This window comes from Rhinichthys klamathensis, unplaced genomic scaffold (genome assembly GCF_029890125.1).
Source record: "Rhinichthys klamathensis goyatoka isolate OS25496 unplaced genomic scaffold, OSU_Roscu_1.1 h1tg001044l_1, whole genome shotgun sequence".
Classification (NCBI taxonomy): Eukaryota; Metazoa; Chordata; class Actinopteri; order Cypriniformes; family Leuciscidae; genus Rhinichthys; species Rhinichthys klamathensis.
The window spans coordinates 137,501-148,361 of record NW_026607319.1 but is presented as its reverse complement, the minus strand read 5'-3'; the positions used below and the strand labels follow the sequence as shown (position 1 = coordinate 148,361).

General features: G+C 37.2%; 1 protein-coding gene across 1 annotated transcript in view; it reads left to right on the top strand.

Annotated features, from left to right (window-relative positions):
- Positions 1-2,810: 2,810 nt before the first annotated feature.
- LOC130079423 (inactive phospholipase C-like protein 2) overlaps positions 2,811-10,861 on the top strand; it is an 87,136-nt gene continuing 79,085 nt past the window's right edge. Inside the window, exon 1 of the mRNA XM_056244688.1 lies at positions 2,811-3,294. Within this exon, the coding sequence (XP_056100663.1) occupies positions 3,088-3,294 (207 nt within the window). The 5' untranslated portion in view covers positions 2,811-3,087. The remainder of the gene's footprint in view (positions 3,295-10,861) is intronic.

The window sequence follows — 10,861 nt, the reverse complement described above, 5'->3', positions numbered from 1 at the left end:
ACAATTGACCTTTTATACATTTTTAATTGATTTATTAAGTTTTACAGACTGCACTGTTTATAATAAAGTCTATATATATACTCACATAAAGTAAATTGACATATCAAACCACGACTCCATATTATAGACTAGGTAAGGGAATATTTTTACCATTTAATCAACCCCAAATATAGAGCTTAGTTTTATTAATAGTTTTGCTGTATAATTATTATTAGAGTATTAATAATAATAATACATGCACAATGCACATTTTAATGTGCATGAATTGATGCCAACAAATATGCATTTAACATCTCTATATAATATAGTCCAAATGGTCTTAAAATGTAAAATACTGATTGGCTTTGTCATAAAAAAGGCATGCAAGAAAATATTCCACAACATAATAATTAGCTTCTTACAGTGCAAAAGTACATCATGTTTCCTGAACATTTTGTAATACTGTGAGTGTCCAGAAGGGGACTCTGCTTCACCCTATATGAACAACAACACATATTTCATACTTCCTGTTATTATTATTATGACACTGGTGTGTTCCTTTCATCCGATGACACTGGTGATTGCGCGAGACTGTATATGAGCGCGTGCACCTTTCTGCTTAATAACTAGGCCTACGTGTTGCTACTACTTTACACGTGCATGAAAACACAACGTGAGAGAAGTCGGGGTGGTTTCATTTCAGATGCCTGGATATGATTTGGGAATAACATTACTTTTATAGTGCATAAAAAAAAACCATTTGTAACATTTTCAAAAGTTCAAATAAGAGGCATCTCCAACACTTCAAACTACTTCGCTTCAAGACTTATTATGACCATAACTATTGTTTTTCAAAACGTGTTTCTATCATATTTGGGGTTTTATACAAAAATGCACTTTTGTTTATCAATCTCTAGGTTTTTCTCTCCATCTCTACCAAATTTGGCATACATGTAGTCTGGAGTGTCAATACTAATAATCAGCAAATCCACCTGAGGCCAATGAATATGTGTGGCCTGCTGTATCAAAAAAAAAAAAATAATAATCCTTAATTAATTGTATGAATACTTTATATCCACTTGATGGCGACAGATTAATGGAAAATGGAAACTTCTCAGACTATGCAACCTTTTGTACAATCAATTTTGTGTAATGTAAAGTCAAAAGTGAGTATTGTGGGAACAAATGCATATTTAAAATTGATTTAGCACCGATAAGCATTTAAATACCTCACAAAGCTATTTAAAATCAAAGTGTGCAATTCCTGCATCATCAAAAAGTATTGTAAAAATAATAAATGCACAATGCACATTTTTAATATGCATGAATTGATGCTAACAAATATGCATTTAAAATCTCTAAAACAGATGTTGTAGACTACAGAAGGAAAGTAGTGTACAAACCAAAAGTGTGCATATTTTTGACTATTATTACGCAACAGCAAGTTGTTAACCGGCCTCTGTTTTGACATGCACGCTTTTTCCTTTAGAAAAATGTAACAGAGCTAGGTGTCATGAGTTATTAAGGAATCTGTATACATTTAACTACTTATAGCTTGAAGGGATAGTTCACCCAATTCAATTTACTCACCCTCAAGCCATCCTAGCTGTATATGACATTCTTGTTTCAGACGAATACAGTCAGAGTTATATTAAAAAATGTCCTGGCTCTTCCAAGCTTTATAATGGCAGTGAATGGCAGGTGAAAATTTGAAGCCTAAAAAAGTGCGTCCATCCGTTATAACAACACTCCACACGACTCCGAGGGGTTAATAAAGGCCTTCTGAAGCGAAGCCATGGGGTTTTGTTAGAAAAAAATACCCATATTTATAACTTTATAATCTACAATAACTAGCTTCCGCCAGACGGGCGTACACATACTGCGCAAGTCGACAAGAGGAACCCGTGATGTAGATGTAGGACTATCGTAAGCTTCGACGACTCTCGTGGTTTAAACAAACAGAGCTAAGCAACAAACTCAAGCTCCTCTTCTATTATATAGAAATCCTTTAGGCATTTCTCTTCAATATTTCTAATTCACGACCGGTGTTTTGTTTTGCTCTTTCCTCTGAGCTTGCGCGTTCGTCATTACGTTGTGTGTCGGGTCAGAGGTCACTCTCCCACTGTAAATCCATGTCTATGCCCGTCTGTCAGAAGCTAATAGTTTATAAAGTTTTAAATATGTGTATTTTCCTTACACAAATGCATGACTGATGACTTCACTTCAAAAGGCCTTTATTAACCCCCCAGAGCCGTATGGATTACTTTTATAATGGATGGATGCACTTTTATGGACAATTCACTCCCATTATAAAGCTTGGAAGAGTCAGGATATGTTTAAATATAGCTAACTCTGACTGTATTCGTCTGAAAAGAAGAATGTCATATACAGCTTGGATGGCTTCAGGGTGAGTAAATCATGGGCTAATTTTCATTTTTGGGTGAACTATCCCTTTAATTTGCATCTTTAGCATCTCTCTCTGTGTGTGTGTGTGTGTGTGTGTGTGTGTGTGCTGGTACTGCTACTAAGCAACTAAAATTTTAAAACATTTTCATCTGATGTAAAATAGACTTATCCATATCTACAGACCGGATTATAATACAATATAACAATATATATATATAAAAACTCTAAAGTGGGTTTGTGTAATTGTGTATTAACTTTTGACTCAAACCTTACAGTCACTCACTGAGTTAAAGCGGAAAGGGGAAACATTTCCCCGTGTGACAACTTGCCCCAGTCTCCCTGCATCATGCGTCCTGACATGTACCTTCCATGTAAAGCTTTATCTGGTGCTGGATCTAGCGAGCGCGGTGTGTTTCGGAGCTGCAGTGTTGTGTTTTACCGATGTGAAGTGAGTTCAGCAGATGGCAGTATCTGTCAGACCTCAACAATGACACTTGCAACATTGTAACACTGAAACATACGAACGCTGTTTTGTGCGCGCGGTTACAATGTATCGAAGCCGACAGATGAAACAGAAACACGGACGAGAACTCACCCTGCGATGGCTCTTGCTTTCTCTCTAACGTCTCTTGAGGAGCTTCACTCGCTCGATACTCGAACCGACAGCTAATACTGTACGGTTGTGTGTGTTACACGGGGCTCATGGCGGAGTTTGTCGCTGAGAACTGCGGGGTCTCATCGCCGAGTGGTGGCGGGAAACCAACCCAGCCTTGCGATGAGGAGGACGGCAGAGCTGCGAGCGAGGTGTCGGTCTCCAACGGGGACTGTGGACCGTGTGCACCCGAGAGCCAGGGGCTCGACACGGCCAACGGCAAAACTAGAATACCACGGAAGACCAGTATTATTAAGGTAAACGATCAATGCATCTGCGTTTTACTCATTTGCAGGCTCGTTTGGTGTCAAACCTCGCCCTGATACACACACACACACACGCATCATCCACAGGTTTGGGGGTTCATGGATGCACAGAAATCACTGTGAACATGTCATTGCTGTTTCCACACACACGATCATGTGTTCATTTGAAGCGTTTTGTGATTGATTTCATGATGGACATCAGTCACGTGCGCTCCTTTACATATATCCCTAGCATCTACGTGTTTTAAACGACTAGTTAAGCGATCCAATACTGGCTTTATCTTTGCAGGGATCCGTGGTTATTCATTTCTGATTAGTGTGTAATCTAGTTGTTGCTTACTAGTTGTAGGCTAACTGATCATTATTTCTCAGTTACTGGTAACATAACTACTGGTATCTAGTGGTTTATGAGATATTATCTATGCCATAATTTCTTATCTCACTGCTAGCTAAAATGCTTTTTTTACATGTCGTAATTAGTAAAAGTGGAATATGCACCAATGCAATCTGAATATTCTATTGAACTGTGAATTTCCACATCCTCACAGAATTCAATGGCAAACATTATAGCTTAGGATGTATTAGTGACAAAACAACTAGTAACTAGATGCTGCTAATGAATGTCGAAATCTCCTGCCAATGTTTAATGCCAGTGCCGTTCCAGACTTGTTGAGTTCAGATATTTTGATGGTAATATTGAACACAAGCCCATAATGTTCAAGGACAACATGAGCCTTTTTGCTTTTTTAACATGCATTTAGTGTGTTGATTATACCATTTAGGACTTCAAATCTTTATTAATGTTTTTTATTTCAGATTTTTTTTTTGCAGTTGCACTTCTTCTTCAAGGCCACTACTGCTTTGCATGTTTTTAAAGTGAGAGGCAAAATGACTGCGGTGCATTCGAAAGCTGGGATGAATTAATTTCAGGGAATCTCCCAGTGAGTTTGTAGAACGTTATTGGGAAATTTTGACCGTTTTACTGTAGAAAGCTGTGACAGGAAACACTCTACTTCCCCATGCTGACTGTTGTGCCTCATAAAGCCATTTTGCCAGATCCATCTAAAGATAAAGATTTGAACCGGTACCCAAAGAGACACACAGATGACATTACACTGTTTAAAACAGCCTCTTATTTTACTCTGATTTAGTTTTGGTGGCTCAGTCACATTCGTATGTGTGCCATCTGAGGTCAAAGTTGGCCGCTGAAGGCAAGAATGTGACTAATGTCGAACAGCTTGTTTAGAGGAGAGGTTAGCCGTGGATGAGGAAATGCTTTCTCTGCTAAATTTGTTTCACTTTGCATTGCTTTTAGTTCCTGTACCAACTACAGTGTTTCCTGTGGAAATATTTATCATTTGTTTCTCAGCTCCATGTGGTTAGAGCGATCACAAGCTCTCAGGTCAATCACAGAGACGCAATCGGTGTTTCCGTCATTGTGCAACAGGAGACCTATTTTGGGTGAAACAACGATGACAGTCCTAAAACATCAGATTGCATTTTTTTTCTCTCTGATAAAAGTTGATTTAAATCTCCAGGTTTGCTGTGCTTGTTTGTAGAGATGCACACATATATATATAACTTTATTTTTACAGTACAGTTGCAAAATGATAAATTACTATACTAATAACCTAAATAAACCTCAAGCAACAAATCCTTTCAGCTTATATTTGGGTTGAAAACCTCAGGGAGCTTTTAAAGCTTTTGTTGACAACAGTCAACACACTTTCTATTTTGATGAATTGTGTAGAACTTCATTTATTATTACAGCAAAACTTTGAAACTCTGTTGCAGCGATGTATTTTGAGCTTCTGATTTTACAAAAAAACATTCTCATTTTTATCCAACTATTTCTTTTAAAAGATAATGCAGTAACGATTCTCTCGACTCATTTTGAGGAAGGCGAATAACATGCGGTTTAGTGAGTCGTTTGAGCTGATTCAGTGAGTCAGAGAGTTGTTTGACTGATTCAGGTCATGATTCGGACCTGCGTTTGATTTAGACTGATAATAACCTCTGATTTAGTTATAAAGAACCGCAGAGCATAGACAGTATAAGAAGTGGACAGAGCCATCTCATTGGAACTCAGTTGAGACAGTTGAAGCCCATTTTTAGCGATTTTTGAGCACTTCCGTTCCTGACGCGCAGACTCAAACCGACTCAAACTAAGCTTGATGGCGTGAGCAACCTGTCTGACAGACGTTAATCTTCTAGTAGCTGTGCGTGAAAATTGCCAACGTTAATCTTGCAGAGACGGGGAACTTGAGCAAAGAGTTCTTTGGCGTGAGTGAGCAGGAGTAAGTATTCCGTTGCTTTTATGGACTCATTATCTATGGGCTTCTCCCTTGACGGGACGTCCCCCCGATCGCCTGCGAGCTTCTCCTCCTGTCTGTACGGTCATTTCTGTACAGCGCGACAGAGAGTCGAGTGGTCATGATGCAATCGTTAGCCTATTTTTACAAAAACTGTTTCTACGGGGCCATAATGTAACATAGAAGGTAATGGAGCCCTTTATACATTGTCGTGTTTCTTTAGAAATAAATAATGGACAAATGGAGTCTTTAAACGCCTCAGATGTAAAGTTATTCGCTGTCAAAGTGACGCCAAAATGAATGGGAGTCAATGGAAATGCTAACGCAAGTGAAGTTCTGCTACAACATGGCGGCACCCGGCCGGCTTCAACTTCCGGTCGATGGATTACCCCCTTGCCGCAGAGTCACTTCTGTGCATGAAAGCCTGCAGCAAACTCTTGCAGTGTTGCAGTTTTGGCTCAAAAACCATCTGTGTTAGCCTAAAGATATTCAGCTGAGTGTAGATGTTTCTAACCCATACGGTTTATATACAGCAGTGGTGTTTTAAAATCAGGCAAAGTCCTCACAATATATATATATATGTATGTGTAACTTCATGTCCCTTGTCACATTGTCCTGCAATAAACATTTGTATATTTGTAACATTTTTCTATTTTTAACCAAATGCAATTCTATTCATGTTATATTTATTAAAACTATTAAAACTAAAATGTATTAAAGGTATAAATCTGTTCAGGTTAGTGTTTTTACATTTATTCCAAAATAATAACTAACGGCTGTAACAATTTAAACAAGAATATATTTTATTTGTGAACTATCAATCAATCAAATTAATTTCAGGAATGCATGGCCTCTCGGCTCATAGTTCCACAAAGTCACAATAGCATGACGGATGCTCTTTTCTTCATGCCATGATATATATATATATATATATATATACAATGCCAATCTCCATGCATGCTTTGACTCACAGACCTGTGACACATCAATACAAACATCACCAACAAGTGTGAGATCACTCAAATATTTCTTACTCAGATCCACATACAAATAACAGTCATACAAGACATGCTTCTCGTCTTCAATCACGGAGATATTCAAAGATAGATTACAATAATTACAGATTCTCTCTGTCATTGGTATATTCCTCCATCTACCTGTTTCTATGGCTAAACAACAGCATCTGAACAAGAACAGAGATCGCACCAGCTCTATGTTATATATAGATGCAATGTAGCTCTCCTGTACCACTATGGACTTGCATTGTGAATATTTATTCAACTTCTTATTTTCTATGTGCTTTTTCTCTCAAACGTTGATTCAGAATAGATGTGTTTGTTATTTGTGAACTAATGTTCAGCTGTTCTTTTTATTAGTCACTTTATTTTCATCAGTCAAGCTCAGTAAACACTGTCACAGACACGGAGATGTACCTTTAATTTCATCAAGCACATCACTCACTAAAACCCCCACAGTCATCGTGTTTTCAGGCCATTTTAAGTTTGATTTTGACGTGACATAAAGCGGTGATATCTAAGTGGATGAGCTGTTTACTTACTTTTTAATTACGGTGGTCTTCCCATTAACGGCATCATTGTCCCCTCTCACGTGACATTACCCCCCACTAAAGTCCCCCTGTGGTGAAAATCCAGCTTTTAATGTTGTTTATATGGTGTTTTTAATATGCTTTAAGACAAACCATGTGTAAGTTCATAAGTCGACAGCATTGCTGAGTATTTTCTGCTTAAAACTGCAGTGAACCAAAGACAGTCTCAAAAACACGGTTTGAAATCGCTGGTGTTTCTGACGTCACAAACGACCTTGTAACCAATCAGATCAACGTGTGATCGTCAACCAGTGGAGTGGAGGCGGGGCTCATTTGCATATTCATAGAACTGCGTATACTAACTGAGGCAAGGGTGTCGAGTTACATTCAAGCTATTTTAAGGCATGAAGAAAATTATTTTCAAGGTAAAACATTTAAATATGTAATTTTGGTACTATAAAATGATTGACTCCAGGGGGATTTTAAAAGTCAATGGGCTCAGGGGAGGCAAGAGAGACGTGTATATATACACACAAATATATATACAGTATATATAACTGTAAACAAATAGTATTGAATCCTTTGCTCTTTTGTCACGGTTGGCACTGATCTTCTCTCCAGCGTCCAGCAGATTCTGTAGATGGTGACGATATTGATATTTCTGTCTTCTTTAGTCTAGGAAATCTCTGACTGATCTTTAGTCTCACAATAGCCTTTCACGATGAACAGAACAAAGTATAGACTATATCTTTCTCCTGCAAGTTCCTGTGTGTGGAGTTTCTCTTTCTCGACATTTCCTGCTTCCTATCTTATTTGAAAGGCTTAAAGGGATAGTTCACCCCAAAAATGAAAACTCTGTCAGTAATTACTCTCCCTCATGTTGTTCAACCCCGTAAGACTTTCGTTCATCTTCAGAACACAAATTAAGATATTTTTGATTAAATCTGAGAGCTGGATCACTCCTCCATAGGCTTCTTTGTTATTGAAACTTGCCGGTCCAGAAAGTTAATAAAGACATTGTTAAAATAGTCCGAGTGACTACAGTGGATCAACCTTAAGTTTATCAAGCGACGAGAATACTTTTTGTGCGCAAAAAAAACAAACAAATATAACGACTTTATTCAACTATTTATTTCTTTCCTTCTCTGTGGGCCTCGAGTGAGTTCACGTAGTGTAACAGCGCAGCGCTTCTATGTTGTACGTCACACACACACACTCACAAACACATGACCAGCGTCGGCCAATAGTGAGCCTACGTTTGACGTACAACCCAGAAGCGCTGCGCTGTTACACTACGTGAACTCACTCGAGGCCCACAGAGAAGGAGATGAATAGTTGAATAAAGTCATTTTTTGTTTGCACACAAAAAGTATTCTCGCCGTTTGATAAACTTAAGGTTGAGCCACTGTAGTCACTCGGACTATTTTAACGATGTCTTTACTAACTTTTTGGGCCGGCCAGTTTCAATCCCTTAGAAGCCTATGGAGGAGTGAGACAGCTCTCAGATTTAATCAAAAATATCTTAATTTGTGTTCTGAAGATGAACGAAAGTCTTACGGGGTTGAACAACATGAGGGAGAGTCATTACTGACAGAGTTTACATTTTTGGGTGAACTATCCCTTTAAGAATTCAAACTCGAGCTGGACAATAAATATGAAATAAATGGAATGAAATTAAAAGAAATGTTTAGAACTAAATTAGCACATGGAAGAATATTCATCATTACATGCAGCTGACAACATTTTTTACAACATTTGAATGCATGTAAAATGTCACATTGAGACGTGTATAAAAACAATTGTTAGAAATGAATCAGATGGAATTTGAACTGATTCACAGAATTTATTTGAATTGACCAACTCTATAACACTGTTTTTTATATTGAGAGCAAAATCATTGTGAAATACATCATGAGCACTTGATATGTCATAAGTCAGGCCCAGTGAAATGTCATATTTATTTATCTAATTAAAAATCTAGTAACACTTTACAATAAGGTTAGTAAATGTATTAACTAACATGAACTAACAATGAGCAATACATTTGTTACAGTAGCCTCTTTATTAATGTTAGTTAATAAAAATAATCCATTCATTGTTCATGTTAGTTCACAGTGCATTAACTAATATTAACAAATACAACCTTTTATTTTAATAACGTATTAGTAAATGTTGCAATTAATATTAACTAAGATTAATAAATTCTATAGAAGTGTTGTTCATGTTAACTAATGAACCTTATTGTAAAGTGTTACCAAAAATCCTTATCAACAGACATGATTGTAAATATCCAAAGCAAAGCTCCTGATTAATGTGTGTGTCATCATCATCGACACCGGATGATTCATGTGACTCAGTCTAGAGTTGTGTTTAAACTCACCGAGATCTGTCATGTGTAATGATAGGGATGGTTAGAAAGCAGACTGAAAATGACAGAGAGAAAAGAAGGGAGCCGGAAATGAATGACACAAGCCGGATTCAAACCCGCGTCGCCCACATAAGCACCCCGGACAATATTGTCTCTCCCTCCTCCGTAAATCATTGAAGTCAGAACGGTATAGGCTAATTATATCACATTCATTTTATACAGACACTAAAACATCAAAGTATGAATATACACTACTGTAAAAGCTGTGCTCCTATTGGTCAACGTCACAGATGTGACAAACCCGTCGTGAAATGTTAAAATGTAACATTGTTAGTCTTTCTGTCGGGACGATTGGTTGTATAAACTATACCAGATAAAACATACGCGTAAATCAAACTAATGTGCAAAATTTTACATGAGAAATGTCAGCATGTTTATATAACATAAGGTTCGATAAGTCTCTTGTGCTCATCAAAGCTGTATTTATTTGATCAGAAATAACGTAAAAAGTGTAATATAGTGAAATATTATTACAATTTAAAACTGTTTTCTATGTATGTGAATATTAAATTTATTCCTGTGATCAAAGCTGAATGTTCGGCATCATTACTCCAGTCTTCAGTGTCACATGATCCTTCAGAAATTATGATTTGATGCGCAAGAAACATTTATGAATATTATCAGTGTTGAAAACAGTTGCTTCATATTTATGTGGAAACTGATGCATTTTGTCCCCCCGAGGAATCTTTGATGAATAGAAAGTTCAATTGAATTTGAAATGGAAAACTTCTGTGACATTATAAACGCTCTCGTTTTGTCGAGATATCTTTTATTAGATTGAAATAAACTGTGACCTAGGCCTCTGTGGGCTTTCATGTGTTTGGAAAAAAAACATATAATTTTCACACGTCCTTTTAGTCTTGCAACGAACTTTTCTTCAGTAAATCTCAGTCCTGCTGTTTGACATCTCAGTTTCTTACTGGACTGTTGAAACGCTGCCTATTCATTACAGCTCAGATGATTATTTTAAGTTCTGCAAGTGTAAAGTATCGCAGCGCATGCATTAACTGCGATGTCCTCAACAAGACCCATCATGTCAATTTGTTAGTAATTGTAGTTCACGCAAATGCCGCCGAGACTGCAATTATGGTAATTTTCTCTCTGTATAAATTGCAATTTTACTTTTTAAGATGCATTGTAGCTTTCAAGAACAAATTAGGTTGAATTAGACACCGCGGGACACAGAGCTTTTAAAAGCATGAGAGAAACACAATCATTTTCTTCCAGATTCATTTGAGAAAAGAATAAAAAGTGCAGGTTTACAGATCGAGT